This window comes from Heptranchias perlo, chromosome 13, assembly GCF_035084215.1.
Source record: "Heptranchias perlo isolate sHepPer1 chromosome 13, sHepPer1.hap1, whole genome shotgun sequence".
Taxonomy (NCBI): domain Eukaryota; kingdom Metazoa; phylum Chordata; class Chondrichthyes; order Hexanchiformes; family Hexanchidae; genus Heptranchias; species Heptranchias perlo.
Window position 1 is genome coordinate 13,437,223 of NC_090337.1, and position 21,466 is coordinate 13,458,688.

General features: G+C 43.4%; 2 protein-coding genes across 8 annotated transcripts in view; one reads left to right on the forward strand and one right to left on the reverse strand.

Moving 5' to 3' along the window:
* Positions 1-7,596, reverse strand: part of hps3 (HPS3 biogenesis of lysosomal organelles complex 2 subunit 1) — a 32,170-nt gene extending 24,574 nt beyond the window's left edge. Inside the window, exons 1-5 of one of the 3 annotated variants that reach the window (XM_067995004.1) lie at positions 7,465-7,596; positions 6,104-6,399; positions 5,390-5,908; positions 4,240-4,408; positions 815-900 (exon numbers count right to left, since the gene is read on the reverse strand). In XM_067995004.1, coding sequence (XP_067851105.1) covers positions 815-900; positions 4,240-4,408; positions 5,390-5,908; positions 6,104-6,317 — 988 coding nt within the window. In that variant the 5' untranslated portion in view covers positions 6,318-6,399; positions 7,465-7,596. Of the gene's footprint in view, positions 1-814; positions 901-4,239; positions 4,409-5,389; positions 5,909-6,103; positions 6,400-6,583; positions 6,839-7,256; positions 7,367-7,464 lie in introns of those variants that run through there. The other 2 variants (XM_067995002.1, XM_067995003.1) reach the window with 2 other exon arrangements.
* A 305-nt stretch (positions 7,597-7,901) lies between these two features.
* Positions 7,902-21,466, forward strand: part of tmem145 (transmembrane protein 145) — a 42,754-nt gene continuing 29,189 nt past the window's right edge. For all 5 annotated transcript variants that reach the window (XM_067995011.1, XM_067995010.1, XM_067995014.1 and 2 more), the window contains exons 1-4: positions 7,902-8,035; positions 11,171-11,245; positions 14,679-14,756; positions 19,184-19,270. In XM_067995011.1, coding sequence (XP_067851112.1) covers positions 7,928-8,035; positions 11,171-11,245; positions 14,679-14,756; positions 19,184-19,270 — 348 coding nt within the window. In that variant the 5' untranslated portion in view covers positions 7,902-7,927. The remainder of the gene's footprint in view (positions 8,036-11,170; positions 11,246-14,678; positions 14,757-19,183; positions 19,271-21,466) is intronic.

Here is a 21,466-nt window from a genome sequence, read left to right on the forward strand (position 1 = left end):
AATCTTCTTTCCCACTTTTCTCACACTATTTTCTTCTAAAATCAGCTTCTTCCAATTTCACTTTGTTTAATTGCCCGGCTCTGGCTCCATGGCCAGATGTGAAATACGCACTGGATCAAGTCTGGGAGACCAGGTAGGATGCACAGGCTAGGACCTCAGGGCATGATTGTGTTCAGAAGGAAGTTCGGGTTAGAAGAGAGAGAGGCACAGTAGGTCAGGACGTGGCTGCACTCGGGAGTGAAGATTAATTTCAGTTTGGGGAGAGTAGAGAGGCTGAGCATGTATGGACCTGGCGACAGGAGAGGGAGGGAGGGGCAAGTGTAATAGTGAAAAATGTTAAATATTATAAAATAGAAAGCCAAAATGAAATTAAATAAAAATAGGGAAATGGGATGAGAATAGGGAATATGGGCATGGCGTCAAGTAATTAGCATGGACTAATGAGCAGAATGGTGAGGACTCTACAATACCAGATACACATGCAAAAACAATTCTGTACATACACTGACATTTAAAAAAAGGTCAGGTTAGCAGGCCCCAGGGGAAGTTTGTCCTCCATTTCTTTCTTGTTACCCTTCCCCTTTTGCCTTCCTCTCTCTCACACAAAAACTCGGCTCAGTTGACAGCACTCTCACCGCAGAGGTGAGAAGGCTGTGAATTCAAACCCCGACCAGAGTTTGAGCACAGAACCTAGGCTGAATCTCCTGAGGGAAAGTTCCACGTAAAACCTCCCTGATGCCCAAAGACAATCAAGTGATGCTCTAGAATATTCATGCCACACAATCCAAGGCTGGTGTGCTGTAGGTTACAGTACCTGTAGAGTGCATTGGGAGCAACTGAAGGGAATGCAGAGAAGTCTCCTCAACAGAGTAAATGTGGGATAGATCTGGAGCAAAACGCCTTGGGATAGAAAAACATCAAAATTACAATTTATCTTTCCAAATTATACACGTTCATCTTTAAAATCATGATAAATCAGAAGGGGGGGGGGAATAAATTGGAGAGATTACTGTTGCCAGGATGCTGTGTTGCTTTGCCTAGTGGCTGGCTTATGCTGCATCTACAGACTCCATGGGAACAGTCACTTAAGCCCGGATACGTACTGGAAGGCACCGTAGTGGCTGGGAAACCCGGAAGTTCTGCTGAATTTAACAGCAAGACCTCATCTAAATTTTTTCACTCTGTTTCCCCGCTAGCAGCCAGCCAGCTATCGGGAAGGGGGGGGGGGGGGGGGGGGGGGGCGGGGGGAGGCCTACAGCACCAGGCCGCAGCTAGTGATCAGAAAGAGAGAGATCGTGGGTTGGGGGGTGGGGGGTGGGGAAACATCATGGAAGGTCAGGAAGGAGATCACAGGCCAGAGAGGACATCGGTGAGGGAGGGGGGAAGCTGATCACAAAAGGGTTCGATCGCTGGGCGTCCAATCTCTGGGAGGGAGGCAGATTGCAGGGAGGGAAGCAGGTTAGCTTGGTGGGTCGGGTTGGGGGAGCACTCCTGCTCCTCCTGGCCCACGAGCAGTGCTGGAAAGGCACTTAACTGCTGGATCTGGCCATTCTCGCCTCCCTCCAGCTGCCGGCTTTCCTGAGCCCTGGGAAACCCAGCCCGCAGCCATTAAATTTAAAACGGTGCTAAAATTTGAGGCAGGCAGCCTCATTAACATATTTAAATAACTGACCCGCCTCTCGAGAGCAGGTTAGTCACCCGTCCTCCAACCCGCCTTAGTTAAAACCAGAAGTGGGCATGTTGGAGGTGGGTCCAACCCAATCTGGGGAGTTAAAATTCCCCCCCCTTAACCTCAACCACTAGAGGTGAGTGAGTTAGTGATGCTAGAACACAGGAGAAAGTTTTGGATGGGGAGGCTGGGCTGGGGGCGCAAAGAAAAATAAGAGAATTAAGAGGGTACCTTCAAATGAAAAATCATAGAATAGTACAGAACAGAAGGAGGCCATTCGGTCCCTCATGCCTGTGCCCGCTCTTTAAAAGAGCTATCAAATTAATCCCACTCCCCTGCTCTATCCCCATAGCCCTGTAATTTTTTTCCCTTCAAGTGTTTATCCAATTCCCTTTTGAAAGTTACTATTGAATCTGTTTCCACCGCCCTTTCAGGCAGTGCATTCCAGATCATAACAACTCGCCAAGTTAAAAAAATGTTTCCTCATGTCGCCTCTGGCTCTTTTGCCGATCACCTTAAATCTGTGTCCTCTGTTTACCGACCCGTCTGTCACTGGAAACAGCTTCTCCTTATTTACTCTGTCAAAACAGTTCATGATTTTCAACACCTCTATCAAATCTCCCATTAACTTCTCTGTTCTAAGAACAACCCCAGCTTCTCCAGTCTCTCCACGTAACTGAAGTCCCTCATCCCTGGTACCGTTCATGTAAATCTATTCTGCACCCTCTCTAAGGCCTTGACATCCTTCCTAAAGTGTGGTGCCCAGAATTGAACACAATACTCCAGCTGAGGCCTAACCAGTGTTTTATAAAGGTTTAACATAACTTCCTTGCTTTTGTACTCTACGTACGTTAATAAAGCCCAGGATCCCATATGCTTTTTAAAAAAAAATAACAGCCTGCTCAACTTGTCCTGCTACCTTCAAAGATTTGTGTACATACACCCCCAGGTCTCTCGGTTCCTGTAACCCCTTTGAAATTGTACCATTTAGTTAATATTGCCTCGCCTCATTCTTCCTACCAAAATGCATCACTTCACACTTCTCTGCCATGTGTCTGCCCATTTCATCAGTCTGTCTATGTCTTCCTGAAGTCTGTTACTATCCTCTACATTATTTACTACATTTCCAAGTTTTGTGTCATCTCCAAACTTTGAAATTATACCCTCTATACCCAAGTCTAGGTCATTAATATATATCAAAAAGCAGTGGTCCTAATACTCACCCCTGGGGCACACCACTGTATACTTCTCTCCAGTCTGAAAAACAACCATTCACCACTACTCTCTGCCTTCTGTCCCCTAGCCAATTTTGTATTCACTCTGCCTCTGTCCCTTTAATCCCATGAGTTTTAATTTTGCTAACAAGTCTATTATGCGGTACTTTATCAACTCCCCTGCTCTTTCCCCATAGCCCTGCAAATTTCTCCTTTTCAAGTATTTATCCAATTACCTTTTGAAAGTTACTATTGAATCTGCTTCTACCACCCTTTCAGGCAGTGCATTCTGGATTATATCAACCTGCTGCGTAAAAAAAAAAATTCTCATTTCCCTTCTGGTTCTTTTGCCAATTATCTTAAATCTGTATCCTCTCGTTACCAATCCTCCTGCCAGTGGAAACAGTTTCTCTTTATTTATTCTATCAAAACCCTTCATAATGACTGAAAATAGTTTTTTCTCTTGATGCATGAACCCAGCACATTGTGGAAATCAAGTCCCATTCACACGTTACGATGCAGAAATTATGCTACCAATATAGTGTGATTACTCAAAATGATCTGAGCCAGCTCCAGTTTAAATCAATCAAAAGAGGCTACAATAGACATAGCTGCATCAAGCGTGTGTCACAACCCATTGGTGTATAAAGTGACTGTTAATTGAGCTTGCGATTTCCCAATATAGCAAACTATTTTCTTGACTTCTCTTTGCTGGAAGGTTCCCCCAGTTATGTACTATCCTTAATGGACAGGAATGACTGCAGCCCCGCTTGGAGGCCTTTACCAATGCTATGCTATAGTTGGCACAACAACCCAGTGCAGCTGCCTGCACAAGGCATCTCTCCATGACAGCACACTGTATGGCAGACTGCAGGCATGAACCCATGTCCTATCATTTCAGGACATAATACACTGGAGTTTCATTGTGCTGCCAGCAACTTAGCAACTTTCTCATTTCAGCCTTACCATGAAAGAGGTGACGGGGTGGGGGGAGGGGGTGGAGGAGAGAGAGAGAGCAAGGGAAAGAGAGAGGAGGTGACTGACCGGAGGGAATTAAAACAAAACTGAAAATTGTCCAACGCTGCTGCGGTGCATCAAATAACTGGTTAGAGTGCCCGTAGAGACATGTTGTCTGTTTGGCCCCACCACCAGGATATCGTGAACGTCACAGGTGTGAATAACCAAGAGCGATTGGTTAAGAGAGAGCACGCATTGTGCAAAATGGGGGCATCATTTTGCGATAATCAAGTACAAACCCGGCAGGCAAAGACAAAAACCACCTGCAAAGCATTTATAAAATAAATTTTATTGACTAGCTTGAAGAGTGACAGTTCTCAAAAATCAAACCTGCCTCACCTGTACAGGATCTGTCGTAGGTACAAACTACTCTGCAGCTCAGTCGTCAAACCCTCCACACCTGTCCACTCCAAAGTGGCCAACACTCCTGATCCAGAGGTGTCTTCGCCAAGCAGTTCCAAAGGGCTCTGAAAGAGGACAAATTCGTCCAGTCCTTGGCTCACAGACGCTGATAAAAGAAAAGCACAAATGCAAAGATCAATTAAAAGATACTTTAGGACTGCTGCATTGAGACAGTCTGGGAGCAGACATTCTGTTTAACGATTCCTCTTCAGTGACGCCCCACTTACCCACCCCACCCCCAACAAATGTTTCTCTCCTCACCTGAAGCACTGACCTCATCCCCCCGCTCGCTGGGGTATGGTGCCACATGCACTGATACCTTCTCTACGATGCCATTCGTCATCTGTGCGTTCCAGTAGACAGCGTTAGTAGATTTTTTTTTTTAAAAAGCATGTCCCAGCTAAATCAATTTGTATCCATATCTGATATCCACCCGTACATACAGCTAGCAAGAATTGGTGAACAAGGATCATGTGGGAACCCTGGCAAACTTTCTCCTCCCTGCCCCCAGAGATGCTAATTTTCTCACCACAACTGCAAACCCAGCTGAGATCAGTTAGAGACCCCCTATCCTGCTAACGTAAAGAAAGAAAGACTTGCATTTATACAGTGCCTTTCGCTACTATAGGACGTCCCAAAGCACTTTACAACCAATGAAGTACTTCTGAAGTGTAGTCACTGTTGTAATGTTGGAAACACAGCAGCCAATTTGCACACAGGAAGGTCCCACAAACAGCAACATGATAATGACCAGATAAGCTGTTTTAGTGATCTTAGTTGAGGGATAAATATTTTCCAATACATCAGGGAGAACTGCCTTGCTCTTCTTTGAAATAGTTCCATGGGATCCACCCGAGAGGGCAAACGGGATCTCGGTTTTACGTCTCATCCGAAGGTCGGCACCTCCGACAGTGCAGCACTCCACCAGTACTTTACTAGAGTGGTCAGCCTGGATTTTGTGATGTCTCTGGAATGGGACTTGAACCCACAACCTTCTGACCCAGAGGCAAGTGTGCTACTAACTGAGCTACAGTATTAAGCACAGGGGTGAAAATAATGTACATTACTTGATCAATTTACTACAAACCTTCTGCAGGCTCATTTTCCCCTTTGTAAATGACCTTGTTGACTGACGCTGCTTCCTGGAGGGTCTGTTGCCGGCCTTTGCTCTCCACTTGGTGGGCATGCTCCAGTTTTAGCACCAGCACTTCCAGGTCCGTTATCATGGCCACGCAGCCATCACAAAAAGCCACTTCCAGCAGGTTCAAACTGACATGCACAATCAGGAAACGCTCAAAGTCCAGCACGGGGCATTCGCCGTCCAACATCTCCTCCTTCAAGCGGAATAACACCACCTTATTCTGGCACCCGACCATTAGATCTCCCTTCAGGGGACAACAGGAAACGGAGACTGGGGGGTCCGAAAGTGGCATTTCTACAATTTCCATCTGATCCTTGGGTGCTCCTTTAAATGAAGCCTCCAACACATGTCCCACCATTCGGATACCAACTCGTGATTTCCCCTGTGCTTGGCATCTTCTCCAATTCAAGTAGGCACGGAGGGAGAGGACCTTGCTCTTCACTTCGATTGTAGCAAGGTAGTCTCCTGGGGAAAAAAAGTCAGGCATAAAATAAATAAACCAAAAGACAAGTATATCACTCTAATTAATATAACGATATAATTTATTATGCAGTCAAATGTTATGATAAATATTTAGAAATAAGGTTAATATGCAACATGTCTATATTAAGGAACGTCATTTATTCATTTGAATAAATTCTATAGGGAAACATTATTTACCTATTTCACTGTATGTTATTTTCTGGACTTTCCCGAGGGTGGTAAAGGTGCCGATGGGCTCACATCCTCGTTCGGTAACATTAAATGCTTCTATTTTACAGTCAGCGGAGATAACGAAGAGCGTGTCGCGCCCACAGCAGAAAGTATCGGGTTCGTTTTGAACGGGAACGATCAACTGGGAGGCAAACGGATGGCAGTTGTACACTCGCACCATTTCCAACGCGTTTCTTGCTCTCGTATAAATATTGACTGGGTGCAGTAGCTGGCCCTTTAAATTGCTGAAGTAAGTCTAGGATCTGATGTGGAATAAATGCACATTAAAAGCATTGGCAGTCTGTTCATTAAATACATTCTGGGGAAAACGTTAGCTCAAATTCCACAACCGTAGAGAATAAAAACACTCCAGGGATTGCAATTTAATGTATGCAAATTAACCCCTTGTCAAATCAATATTCATAACCAACAACTCATGCAACCGACCGAGTTGCCGTAACGTTATTTGTCTCCAGGTTCACATCGTTGCATTTTTAACTTTGCAGAAGCTCCTTGCGGATTTTTTGTTTAACCCCCGCCCGCCCGCGCCTTGACCTTTCCACCTGACTTGTTTTGATCAGATTCTCTGCACTGCCACTGCCGCCTCGGCTATCGGAATATCACAAACTCCGGGCCGCTTCCGCAAACTTATTATCACATCTGCAAATCCCGTCTCCGCCAGCAGCGATCACCCGACCGTGGAGGGGGGGGTGGGGGGGGGAGGGAATCCCCGGCGCCGTCAATCAAAGGCGGCCAGCCAATCGGGACAAGTGGGGGAATCCCAGGTGCCGTCAATCAAAGGCGGCCAGCCAATCGGGACAAGGGAGGGGGGAAATCCCCGGCGCCGTCAATCAAAGGCGGCCAGCCAATCAGGACAAGCGGGGGAAATCCCCGGCGCCGTCAATCAAAGGCGGCCAGCCAATCAGGACAAGCGGGGGAAATCCCCGGCGCCGTCAATCAAGAGAAGGGGGGAAATCCCCGGCGCCGTCAATCAAAGGCGGCCAGCCAATCGGGACAAGGGGGGCGGGCCGCGGCTCGATGTCAGGGTTCTCTTTTCGAACGTTGCGTTCCGGTTTGCCGGGAGTTGAAACATCCGCCTCTCCCGCCACTAAACACGCACCTGACAGTCTCCACTTAATGATGATCTAACGGGATTAAAGCTCAGGTCGGAACACGGGCTTCCCTGTTGACTATCATTCACAAATCACATGAAGTGCCGTCTTGTGATCAGGGAACGTTTCCCCGCCTCATTCTCGTTATTGGTCTAAATGGTCAAACCTCTCCTGCCAATAATAATCGATGCGTCGCTTGTTAATTGGTTCGCCTACCTGTCCATCAGTGCGAAGTTAGCGTTTATTGGCTAGACTCGTTGTCAATCAAGAGGCCAGGGTCGGGAAGGCGATAAACAATTTTTTCCTGTGATTAATTGCAAAGTCGGTTGTAATAACGAGTGAAAAATAAATCCATCCAGTTGGTTTCCCCCCCCATTGGTGGTAAAACCCTGATTATGAAATATCTTCTGATTGCTGCTCCCAGTACACTTTAAGGAGGCCGGCTCCGAGCTCCCCGCCGTCTGATTGGTTTACCTCGCCATCAATCACTGCAGCGATTTATCCAATGAATAAATGACCCGCCTTCTCCCTGTTACGTATCACGTTCTCCAGTCTGAGGTGAACGTTGCGGGCGCGCGCGCGGCCGTCTCACGCACGCGCCCCCCCCCCCCCCCCCGTCGTTAGGGGCGTTGCTAGCCGTCCCAGGAGGGGCCTAGTCAACAGTGGGTACAGTGAGCGGATGGGTTGGTGTGCGCGGGGTGGGATGTTATCATGTATTTTATTGTTTACTATTTGTTTGTCATTAGTTAGTGGGAAGTACGAAGCAGGGAATCTAGAGACAGACAAGGTAACTTTAAATTGTTAATATTTTAAAATGTGGTTTGGGGTAACGGTAAGAACCGCAGCCAGCCTTTGCTGTATTGGCCGGACACGTGATGCCTTCTGTCCCAGTTGAGGACTTAAGTGCTTTTTAGGTAGAAGTTTGCAAGAAAGTGTATATATAAGTCTATAACTGACTTATTTTTAATCTGGTATTGTGTGTGTTATTGGAAAATAAAATAATCTGCTCAATCTCCTTTATTTCCCTCTCCCAACCATTTCTGTATATAATTCAGACAATGCTGATGATAACTATCCAGGCCCATATTGATAATGGTTAGGTCATTATTTGTGGTTATGGGATCCTGGGTTTTGTGGTTATGTCCAGTCTCTTGTTAGGTGTGATTCCTACATTACAACAGTGACTACACTTCAAAAGTACTTAATTGGGTGTAAAGTGCTTTGGGAAGTCCTGAGTTTGTGAAAGGTGCTATATAAATGCAAGTCTTTTTTTTATCAGTTTAACGAGACTTGTCATTGTAATCTATGATATCTGAAAGGAGCTCCTCCAAGCAAATAAAATTGGATTTAGTTGATTGCAAATCAGTTATCTATAACCTTAAATTCCCCTTCTAAACATACATCCACCCTTTTTAAAATTGTCAATTTGTCCCAAATTAAAGTTTTGAATTCACCCTGAATCAACCACCCTATTTGGGAAAGTGTGCCATATGTTCACTATTCTGGGAGGGGTAGTTTTTTATTCTAATCTCTCCCTTTAAGAACTTTGTACTTGTCTTAGTCAAAAGCTAGTTCTCCAAGTTTGTGTTTCAGTCGTATACAATAAATGTCAACTGGATAGCACAAAGTTGTATTCAATTTGGCCTGTCTGTCTGCACACTGATTGCCTTGGCAACGGGCAGTTGAAAAAACTGTCTGTACTCACCAAGCATTGTTCTGTGAATTATAAATGTGATTTCATTTCGAGGATTTCATTTTCACATCGTTCACCTGACGAAGGAGGAAGCCTCCGAAAGCTTGTGAATTTAAAATAAAATTGCTGGACTATAACTTGGTGTTGTAAAATTGTTTTCAATTTGGTACAGCTGTAGAGATAGAAACGGCAAGGAGAAAAGAAAGGGTTGGAGATAAGAGATGAAAATAGAGTGGAAGAGGCAAGCCCCTTTCTAGGGAGAAGAACTGTGGGAGGATGGCCTCTCCATTGTACAACTATAGAGGAATTTAGCTTCGTGGGCAACACAGTGGTGGCAGGCATTAAACTATTTATGTTCCAATGAACTGTTGCTGGGAGCTGTTACTCTGAGTATCTCTATCATCAGGTGCCAGTGAGCACAATAGCAGTCTGCGTAATTATAGCTGAGCAGGCTCCTACATGATGTAGTAGTTTGCATTTTATTCTCCAAGATTTCCTCAGAGCTGAAATTAAGGATATTTATACTTAATATTGATCCTCTTTCCAAAGTGTTAGTTTTAATAAAACGCAGTTCTGGACCCATTACAAGAGTCTGTTTTGTCTGCAAAATAATTTGATAAGTTATTGCAAAACTGTTCAAGGTCAGTGCAGTATGGTGCACTGAATGTTGTCTTGATATACACAAACATGATCACAGAGAAATGATAGTTATATGTATATACACTCCTACAAAAATATCCAACAATGTACAATCTGAATATTATCAGTTATTGTGAATAGAGTGTTCTGGTACCTTCCACCATCAGCAATAAGTGTTCCAACTGAATACTTATACAAGTTTGACAGCTATGCTTTGTTTTTACAGTTAGGAAAAACTACAGTTCTGTATTTGTCACAACGAAGAACCACCAGGAACTGATAAGGTGGTGGGAACTGTCGGTTGTTGATAATCTCTACTAGTACTTAATTTATCAAGTTACTGACATACTGATGTCCTAGTGGTACAAGTTGTGAACAAGCAGAAAATTAATGTTGCCACATACAGCTTAAATCAAATAGAGCATTATATGTTGGTTTACTTCAGTGAGACTAACTATTCTACCTATATAAAAAGTGTACTTTTAAGCTGTCCATTTTGTGCAAGCTCATTGTTCTGAGGTAATAATATGACTACAAAATGATTGGCCTCGGATCCCCTTTTATAATTGGTTGCTGCTAAGTATGTACTTAAAACCAGTCAGATGCAAGGTTCTATCTTGCCTCATGTTTGGCACTTTGCTTTGCTCCAAGTGTTCGCAGGCTAGGCTACTTGTGATATTGATAGCTGCTTGCTTTTAAACAGTTTGACATTGTGAACTTCTATGAAGCAAAGTTCAGTGAAGGAGGCATCAGGACTAGGACCAAATCTGGGTAAGGACAGGGATCTGGATTGATCCCCCCCCCCCCCACCCAGCCTCTCCCAAACTGATCTTCCAACTTGGTGATATTTGGACGTGGAATCAAGAATTGCCACCTGGCCTGATCAATAATTTGACTTTTATGTTTTTGTGGTGGCTGAACTCTCCTGAAGGAGTTTCCGGATTATATTGCTGCGTGAGAGGAGGGTTGTGGTTTTGTATCCAGGAAGACGGAAGATAATTTCTGTGACTGTCAGAGGATTGGAGTCTTGACCCTGTTTCTAGGTCTTCATGGGATGTGAGACATACAGAAACAAAGACAGCTGAGAAAATGTGTGAGAAGCAGAGCAGTAGATGTACAGAGAGAAAAAAGTCCAACAGAGAAATAAAAATGTGTGATAAGAATACAGAAAGGAGAGAGGGACTTGCATGCAGGTGATGACAGAAAATATGAGCTATATGTAGAGAGAGAGAGAAAAATAACAGCTACAGAAAGACAGGGATTCAGAAAGAATTAGACTGGAGAGATGAGCAGAGACACAAATGTTATTTTGAGCACCACCACGAAGGATAAACAAGTACAAATAAATATCTTTATCTTCACTGATAAGGTTATAGAACAGATGCACTATGGCACTGCAACTGAACATCTGCATTCATTTGTAACATGAACTTTATATACACTTGGTCAAGCAGCAGTGCAACATTGGTTCATTAATCTGTAATTGTATTTAGGGCAGAGTTTATGTGAGATTTTCACATTGATTTTTATAATATTCCTCTTAATCAGCTCTGTTTTATTGTAAATGCAAATGCTTTATTTTTGTTTCAGAAATGGGTATTTTTGACCAAATTTTGTTTCCTGTCTGAAAAAGGACAGATCAGCTACCATATCAGGTACCCCAAGGTAAGCATTAAATGTAGAGCATCCACAGTTTCTGGTATTTGGAAAATGACTGAAAATCCTCAGGCGTCCATCCCAATGAAAAGATTGAGAAGCTAACAGACCTGTTGATGAATGGTGTTGTGCACTGTCTGGACACCACTAAAGTTAGTTGAGGCAGTTTTGCATTAAAGAACTTAATCGCTAGAGGTTTACTCTTCATTTTATTTGTGTGTACTTTTTGAATTCCACTCCGTATCCATTGAGTGAGGTGAGGAGCAGGCATTTGTAACTGAATGTTAGAAGTTGTGCAGGAGTGGCCCTGGTGCATTACCCTCTTATTTGTTCTTTCCCCCCCCCCCTTGCTTTATACTCCTACTTTTGTGGAGAATCATCTGGTTGTGGTCCTCCGGTGTGTCTGCTTAGTACATTCCCAGTTAATAGAGAGCTCTCTGGAGAGGTATCAGTATGCAGTTGGTATTGTATTTCCTGCGGGGGAGAGAGATTGTCCTGGTGGCGAAAGATTTCTGATTTGATTTTTTTTTTAAGTGGGATGTGTTGATTATTTTAATAATTGGAAGCATTAAAATAGATTACACAGATTTAACTAATGAGGAAAAAAAAAGATAATTTGGTAACTGCATGTGCAATGGTCAAAACAGACAAAAAAAATAATTACAGTAGCATATTTTTTCCAGATAGACATTAGGAGAAGCCTTAGAACAGAAAGTATTTCTCCTATCACTTTCCCTCCCCTTTAAAGTTGAATGGTAAGTACTTACTCCTGAGTTTGGCTCTTGCATACATATATTCCCTCAAATCCATTCTTAAAATTGGCTTTTAAGAGCCATGGAATGTAATACATTAATTAAATGTAGTTGGTAAGAGATGGTGTTAAAGGGATTTCTGAAACGAAGGGGGTAATTTTCACCTAACTTGCCAGGTGGGAAACCCATGGGATCGGGTGCAATGCCGGTTTTACACTCCACCTGATGTTAATCTCCACTGACTTCAGTGGAGAGTAAAATCGAGCCGGGTGTAAAACCAGCATTGCATCCGATCCTGTCAGTTTCCCAGTGGGTGGGTTAGATTAAAATTGGCCCCAAAGTGTCAGTGTGTTTGGTCTAGCATAAGTCCTCTTTTTTTTTCCTCTTCAATCTGTATCAAGTTTTTGCTTTACACAACAATTCTTTTGAGAATGGATTTGCCAAAAAGGTGGGGAACATACAGAATCATAGAAAGTTACGGCACGGAAGGAGGCCATTCAGCCTTTCATGTCCATGCTGGCCAAAAAAGAGCTATCCAACTTAATCCCGCTTTCCAGCACTTGGTCCGTAACCCTGTAGGTTACGGCACTTCAAGTGCACATCCAAGTACTTTTTAAATGAGTTGAGGGTTTCTGCCTCTACCACCCTTTCAGGCAGTGAGTTCCAGACCTCCACCACCCTCTGAGTCAAAAAAATTCTCCTCAGCTTCCCTCTAATCCTTCTACCAATTACTTTATATCTATGCCCCCTAGTCACTGACCCCGCTGCTAAGGGAAATAGGTCCTCCCTATCCACTCAATCTAGTCCTGTCATAATTTTATATACCTCAATTAAATCTCCCCTCAGCCTCCTTTGTTCCAAAGAAAACAACCTCAGCCTATTCAATCTTTCCTCATAGCTAAAATTCCCCAGTCCTGGTAAATATCTGCACCTTCTCTAGTGCAATCATATCTTTCTTGTAAAGCAGTGACCAGAATTGTACGCAGTAATCAAGCTGTGGCCTAACCAATGTTTTACACAGTTCTAGCATAACCTCCCTGTTCTTATATTCTATGCCTCTGCTAATGAAGGAACTTATCCCAAGTGCCTTTTTAACCACCTGTACTGCTACCTTCAGGGATCTGTGGACATGCACTCCAAGGTCCCTTTGTTCCTCTACACCTCTCAGTATCCTCCCATTTATTGTGTACTCCCTTGCCTTGTTTGCCCTCCCCAAATGCATTACCTCACACATCTTTGGATTGAATTCCATTTGCCACTTTTCTGCCCACCTGACCAGTCCATTGATATCTTCCTACAGTCTACAGCTTTCCTCCTCACTATCAACCACATGGCCAATTTTTGTATCATCTGCAAACTTCTTAATCATGCACCCTACATTTAAGTCCAACTCATTAATACATATCACAAAAAGCAAGGGACCTAGTACTGAGCCTTGCGAAACTCCACTGGAAATAGCCTTCTAGTCACAAAAACATCCGTCAACCAATACCCTTTGCTTCCTGCCACTGAGCCAATTTTGGATCCAACTTGCCACTTTCTCTTCGATCCCATGGGCTTTTACTTTTTTGACAGGTCTGCCATGTGGGACCTTGTCAAAAGCCTTGCTAAAATTCATGTACACCACATCAAGTGCGTTATCCTCATCGACTCTCCTCGTTACCGCCTCAAAAAATTCAATCAAGTTAGTGAGACACGACGTTCCCTTAACAAATCCATGCTGACTGTCCTTGATTAACCTGTGCCTTTCTAAATGACGATTTATACTGTCCTTCAGAATTGATTCCAATAATTTGCCCACCACCGAGGTTGGACTGACTGGCCTATAATTACTTGGTCTATTTTTTTTCTCCCTTTTTAAACAACGGAACAATGTTGGCAGTCCTCCAATTCTCTGGCACCACTTCTGCAGCCAGGGAGGATTGGAAAATGATGGTCAGAGCCTCTGCTATTTCCTCCCTAGCTTCTCTTAATAGCCTGGGATACATCTTATCCGGGCCTGATGATTTATTTACTTTCAAAGATGCTGAACCCTTTAATACTTCCTCTCTCACTATGTTTATCCCATCCAATATTCCACACTCCTCCTCCCCCTTAACTACAATTAGGGCAATTAACTACTATCTAGGGCAGGTGCTTAAGATTCTCAAAATATTTGTCCACAGCAGCATGTGGTTTAGAGCACAAAGCAGAAATCGAGTTTGGTGAGTAAAGTCAGAACTAAGGGAATGTATGGAACATCTACGAAACACTAAGAAGCGTTGACTCTGTAATACACAGGTTTTTATTTTTGAGAGATTTCAGATTTGGGTTAACAAATATCTAAAATACTTTTTTAAAGGTGCCTCAATTACATACCAGGCACTGTTTCCACTCAGTGGTAGCAATTGATCTGCTAATCCCAAGGCTTGCCAATGCTGCTCAATTTACACTAGGAGATGCATGAAAGCAACCTGGAGTTTCTTCCTTCCCTCTGAGGTAGTAATCCTGGACAACATTATCAGCTGCTGTGAAGAGTCATGGATGCAGCCCATATCATACCATGTTATTGTGCAGTACATTTGTACATCAACTTGTACCATTCGACTACCCTTAAATACTTGCTTCAAATATGGGGGAACCCTGAAAATAGTAACTCCAAACATTTTCATAATATTGTGTATTAAAATGTTTTTATGTTCTCTCTCCAGGAGAAACATAATGTGAATTTGCTGTTTTACTATGATGAAAAGACCCAATGGCCCTCAGTGTATAAGAATAGCTCAAAGGTAGGTCTGGCAACAAAAGATAGCTTAATAAGCACCATTTATTAGTACAAATTCAGATGAAATAGTTTATTAATAAAATAGATGGTTTCAGCAACTAACATAAGGCAGCATTTGACTGAGTGTGGCACCAAGGAGCCCAAGTAAAATTGAAGTTAATGGGAATCAGGGGGAAAACTCTGCAGGAGTCATACCTAGCACAAAGGAAGATGGTAGTGGTTGTTGGAGGCCAATCATCACAGCCAAAGGACATTGCTGCAGGAGTTCCTCAGGGCAGTGTCCTAGGCCCAACCATCTTCAGCTGCTTCATCAATGACCATCCCTCCATTATAAGGTCAGAAATGGGGATGTTCGCTGATGATTGCACAGTGTTCAGTTCCATTCGCAACCTCTCAAATAATGAAGCAGTCCGAGCCCGCATGCAGCAAGACCTGGACAACATCCAGGCTTGGGCTCATAAGTGGCAAGTAACATTTGTGCCAGGCAATGACCATCTCCAACAAGAGAGAGTCTTAACCACCTCCCCTTGACATTCAACGGCATTACCATCGCCGAATCCCCCACCATCAACATCCTGGGGGTCACCATTGACCAGATACTTAACTGGACCAGCCTTATAAATACTATGGCTACAAGAGCAGGTCAGAGGCTGGGTATTCTGCGGCGAGTGACTCACCTCCTGACTGCCCAAAGCCTTTCCACCATCTATAAGGCACAAGTCAGGAGTGTGATTGAATACTCTCCACTTTCCTGGATGAGTGCAGCTCCAACAACATTCAAGAAGCTCGACACCATCCAGGACAAAGCAGCTCGCTTGATTGGCACCCCATCCACCACCCTAAACATTCACTCCCTTCACCAGTGCACAGTGGCTGCAGTGTGTAGCATCCACAGGATCCACTGCAGCAACTCGCCAAGGCTTTTTCGACAGCACCTCCTAAACCCGCAACCTCTACCACCTGGAAGGACAAGGACAAGGGCAGCAGGTACATGGTAACAACACCGCCTGCACGTTCCCCTCCAAATCACACACCATCCCGACTTGGAAATATATCGCCGTTCCTTCATCGTTACTGGGTCAAAATCCTGGAACTCCCTTCCTAACAGCACTGTGGGAGAACCTTCACCACACGGACTGCAGCGGTTCAAGAAGGCGGCTCACCGCCACCTTCTCGAGGGCAATTGGGGATGGGCAATAAATGCTGGCCTTGCCATTAACGCCCACATCCCATGAACAAATTAAAAAGAAACATAAACCGAGACTGTTTTAGCCATATGCACTAATTTTAGTAGAAAACATCTTACACACAATACACGTAAATGTTAAATAAATATACACATGAAGTACAAACATTTACCACCAATTAGTGCAAAACTTTGCATTCTTTCATCAAAGTTTGGAATTCTGGCATGAGATGCAGCACATCTTTGTGAAGCTTCTAGGTTTTTGTCCAGCAGTTGAGTGTTACTTTGACTTTATCAGTGTGATTGCGGAGAATGTGAACTCACAATCAAATCACGATACGCGCCAGACCTGCTGCTGCTCTCCATTCAAAATGCAGTTGGATGCTGCCTGCCCTTTGCAGTGACGTGCCCTGTTGGAGCTGCTTGTTATTGGTTGGATTTGCTTTCTTCTGCTGGCCTGGACTGGTTATTGCGATTGGTCAAGTTGTCCACAATGACTGCTCCACTCACCAAACAGTGTTGCTAATATTTCCACCTGTTGTCACCCGTATTACACACCATTTTAGCAGTAACCAAGGAAGTAAAGCACACCCAACAATCAAAAAACATTGCACACTCTGCTTTTCGTCTTACCATTTTACCAACAAATTCACAAAAAGGTTAAAGTGCAAATACATTTGCCATGTGAATGAGTATTAAGATCACAAGCCTATTACTCACATTTTTATTTACTAGTCAAAAATGTAATTAACTGTATGTGGCTAACGTATTGGACAGCACTGTGCTAGAATCTAATATTTGAACCATATGTGTGTACAGTTAGTTAAAAGTAATTTTCCTTTAATTTTCCTATAAAAGCTAGTGGTGTTAAATCATTGCAGAATAGCAGTGGTGAAGCTTTACACACTGCTTCTTTTGCCTTTGGTACTTTATCCCAGACAGTACCATTGCCTGGAATTTTGTGGAGCATGTGACAGGCAATAGGAGTGCCTCCATTACCCACCCAAGTGGTCGCTCTTCAAGTCTGACCTAGGGTTGCTAACCCTCCAGGAATTAAAGATTAATCTCCTGGACAATGCTGCGAGCAAACCAGGAGAAAAATCATAAGGGCATTAAAAAAAATGGTGTTTTATTCATTTTCTTTGAATACTTTTGTTGATTAGTTATAAAAATATTGGAGATGGGGAGGGGGGGTGGGGAAGTAAGGCTGCTTGACTCGGCAAGGCAGTTGGAGGCAGGAGGTCATGTGATGAAACCTCCAAAAATACATCCAACCAGAGATGGCAACCCTCGTCTGAGCCGAGACAGTATTGTCAGGAGCAGCACAGCCAACCTTGATCCAGCAGGAGTTATGGATAAGGGATCAAGAACTGACTGATATTTTCCCTCCCTAGCCCAGGGCGCTGAGGCCAATTTTAGTACCTGAACTGCTGCTGCTGCAGTTGATTCAATATAGACCAATGTAAGGCGTCGTACAACACCAGGTTATAGTCCAACAGCTTTATTTGAAATCACAAGCTTTCGGAGCTTTCCTCCTTTGTCAGGTGAGTGCAGGGTTCCATAAAGGCACAGCATATATAGTCAGAGAACAATGCCTGGTGATTACAGATAATCTTTCCAACTGACCGTTATCACACCTCGGCAGACAGGTAATCACAGCAATCAAAGGAGTGGATGGTGTTCAGACAGGGGAACATTACATCCAAGACTACTGAATACACAAGCGGTCAGAACACAAAGACAGACAGAGAGAGAGAGAGAGAGAGAGAGAATGACCAGTTGTATTAAAAACAGATAACTTTTTTTTCGCTGGTGGGGCTACATGTAGCGTGACATGAACCCAAGATCCTGGTTGAGGCCGTCCTCATGGGTGCGGAACTTGGCTATCAATTTCTGCTTGACGATTTTGCGTTGTCGTGTGTCTCAAAGGCTGCCTCGGAGAACGCTTACCCGAAGATCGGAGGCTGAATGTCCTTGACTGCTGAAGTGTTCCCCGACTGGGAAGGAACCCTCCTGTCTGGCGATTGTTGTGCGGTGTCCGTTCATCCGTTGTCGCAGTGTCTGCATGGTCTCGCCGATGTACCATGCTCCGGGGCATCCTTTTCTGCAACGTATGAGGTAGACAACGTTGGCCAAGTCACAGGAGTATGAACCGTGTACCTGGTGGGTGGTGTCCTCTCGTGTGATAGTGGTATCTGTGTCGATGATCTGGCATGTCTTGCAGAGGTTGCCGTGGCAGGGTTGTGTGGTGTCGTGGACGCTGTTCTCCTGAAAGCTGGGTAATTGCTGCAAACAATGGTCTGTTTGAGGTTAGGTGGCTGTTTGAAGGCGAGTAGTGCAGGTGTGGGGATGGCCTTAGCAAGGTGTTCATCGTCACCGCACAACAATCGCCAGACAGGAGGGTTCCCTCCCAGTTGGGGAACACTTCAGCAGTCAAGGACATTCAGCCTCCGATCTTCGGGTAAGCGTTCTCCAAGGCAGCCTTTGAGACACACGACAACGCAAAATCGTCGAGCAGAAATTGATAGCCAAGTTCCGCATCCACGAGGACGGCCTCAACCGGGATCTTGGGTTCATGTCACGCTACATGTAGCCCCACCAGCGAAAAAAAAAGTTATCTGTTTTTAATACAACTGGTCATTCTCTCTCTCTCTCTCTCTCTCTCTCTGCCTTTCGGGTGTGTGTCTCTCTCTCTCTCTCTCTCTCTCTCTCTGTCTTTGTGTTCTGACCGCTTGTGTATTCAGTAGTCTTGGATGTAATGTTCCCCTGTCTGAACACCATCCACTCCTTTGATTGCTGTGATTACCTCTCTGCCGAGGTGTGATAACGGGCAGTTGGAAAGATTATCTGTAATCACCAGGCATTGTTCTCTGACTATATATGCTGTGCCTTTATGGAACCCTGCACTCACCTGACAAAGGAGGAAAGCTCCGAAAGCTTGTGATTTCAAATAAAGCTGTTGGACTATAACCTGGTGTTGTACGACTCCTTACATTTGTCCACCCCAGTCCATTACCGGCATCTCTACATCATGGCCAATATAGACCAGAGATTGAACCTGGAATCTTCCTATCTATATGGCTCAGTTTCCCTAAAAAGCCCCACACTTAACAATTAAGCCATTGAAAAAGTCCTGTTAGATATACTTACTAGATTACTGGTGGCAGTTGTTATTTAGCACTAATTTTCAATACTTACAAATTCTGCCATGCTTTATCAATTAATTCTGGAAAGTGTTTAATCAGGATTGCTGGAGTAAAGAAGCAGTGGCTGCTAGTGGAAGTAATCAACTGTTGAACCTCACTCAAAGCTTTGTGTTGTCTGGCTGCCAGGTATGTACTCAGTATTTGTACATGTGTATTTACACTCACTAAGATGAGAATGATATTGTGAGGGAAAGCAACATTCTTCATTTTTTTGTTCCCCGAGGGCAAACGGATAATCTCTAGCAGTTACTTTCCAGGTGTTTGTACGTTATTCCTGATTTGCTTCAGGCAGGAATCAAGGGTCAGTCCCTGCTGATCTGAATTTTTCAGCAGCCATATGTTTAGGTAGAAACGGTTTCAGTGTCAGAAACCACCAATTTTAGCAATTATTAGGCAGCATTTCCAATTAACCTTATTCTTGTGATTTTTCAATGTGATTACAATCTTCCACCAGATGTGGACTCAAGACTCAGAAGAACCCCATTTAAAACTGCAGCATTCAGGAGGGAAATTTTTTTTTCTTTGGAATGAAATAGATTTTTTTTTAAAAATGCATTTTACAACAATTTTCCACTGCAAATAATTATAGTAATAACTCAATGACTCTTTAAGCAAGGTGCTAAACTTTCATAACATAAGCCTTGTCACTACTGGGAATTAACATCTTTGCAAAATGTGCTTGTGAAAATTTGAGCCTATTTTATATATTTGTGAAATGGTACAATCCAAATTGCATGCTATGTATTATGTTAATGAAGGCAGGACCTACAGGTTAAAACAGGGCTACATATGAGAGATGATCCTAGAACTGTACAAGCAACACTGTAAAGTCAGGGCTGACCACTTACAATGAAATGTCAAACAAATACCATGATGGTGAAGGAAATCACACAGGATAAAGATGCAGTGGATGGAATTCTTTTATTCCAAAAATCATAGAAAAGCTTTACAGTTAGTTTTTAAAAAATGTATATGTAAACTAATTAAAAGTTAAATGAACATAAATAGGAGCAGGCCATACAGTCCCTCGAGCCTGCTCCGCCTTTGAATAAGATCATGGCTGATCTTCGATCTTCGACCTCGACTCCACTTTCCCGCCTGATCCCTATATCCCTTGATTCCCTTGGAGTCCAAAAATATATCGATCTTAGTCTTTAACATACTCAACGACTGAGCATCCACAGCCCTTTGGGGTAGAGAATTCCAAAGATTCACAACCCTCTGAGTGAAGAAATTCCTCCTCATCTCGGTCCTAAATGTTCGACCCCTTACCCTGAGATTATGTCCCCCAGTTCTAGACTCTCCAGCCAGGGGAAATATCCTCCCAGCAGCTACCCTATCAACCCATCTTAGAATTTTATATGTTTCATTGTGATCACCTCTCATTCTTCTAAACTCCAGAGAGTATAGGCCCATTCTACTCCATCTTTCCTCATAGGACAACCCTTTCAACCCAGGAATCAATCCAGTGAACCTTTGTTGCACCGCGTTTAGTTGTATGAGAAAATAATTCTGCAAAATAATCTGATCCACTATAAAACTTAACTTTAATATATGAAATATTCAAAATAAATCTTTTATGGAATAACATTTATAAAGTGAAAATTATTGCCATGTAAATCTGCAGCATGATAATTTGTAAATATGAAACTTGTTTTCAAGGTAGAACATCCTAAAAGAGAAATTTCTTCATTTATTTACATTTTCTACATTTAGAAATAACTGTTATTTGTGGGGAGGGGGCGTGGGGATCCTGAATAAGCAGTGTCTTCCACATGGTCACCCTCAGCATTTGTGGTACATTGGCACTGAATGATACTCTGGCGTTCTCCTGAACACAACCTTCAACTGATTTAGTGGAGGTCTGAACAGTGTCATATGGGTGAGGTAAGGATTGCTGGTTTCACTCAAGTAACAACTTGAGAACTGGACTCGGTGATACTGGAAAATATTTTGTACTGGGAAATATTTTGTAAAGTAATCAGATCCCTACACACCTTGCTGAAGTGATCTCTCCACTTCAGAGATGATTATGGTGCCCAGGTGTATTGACTTCAAGGATGTGGATATGAAAGATTCAACAGTGACAAAATGAGGAAAAGATGTGCCTACTTTGCACATGTAAATGGTCCGCTATCAGTCAATGTAATCCTTAGCTACATGAAATCAATGGAAAAGAAAATAAGACTGGGTGTAGAACAGGCTGCTGATTTGCTGGTGTCCATTTTGCGCTATCACCCAAGATCAATTTCACCCCCTATATTTTTTTAGGTTGATGGGCCAAATGACCTTCCTCAACTCAATCTAATGTCTGACCTTTAC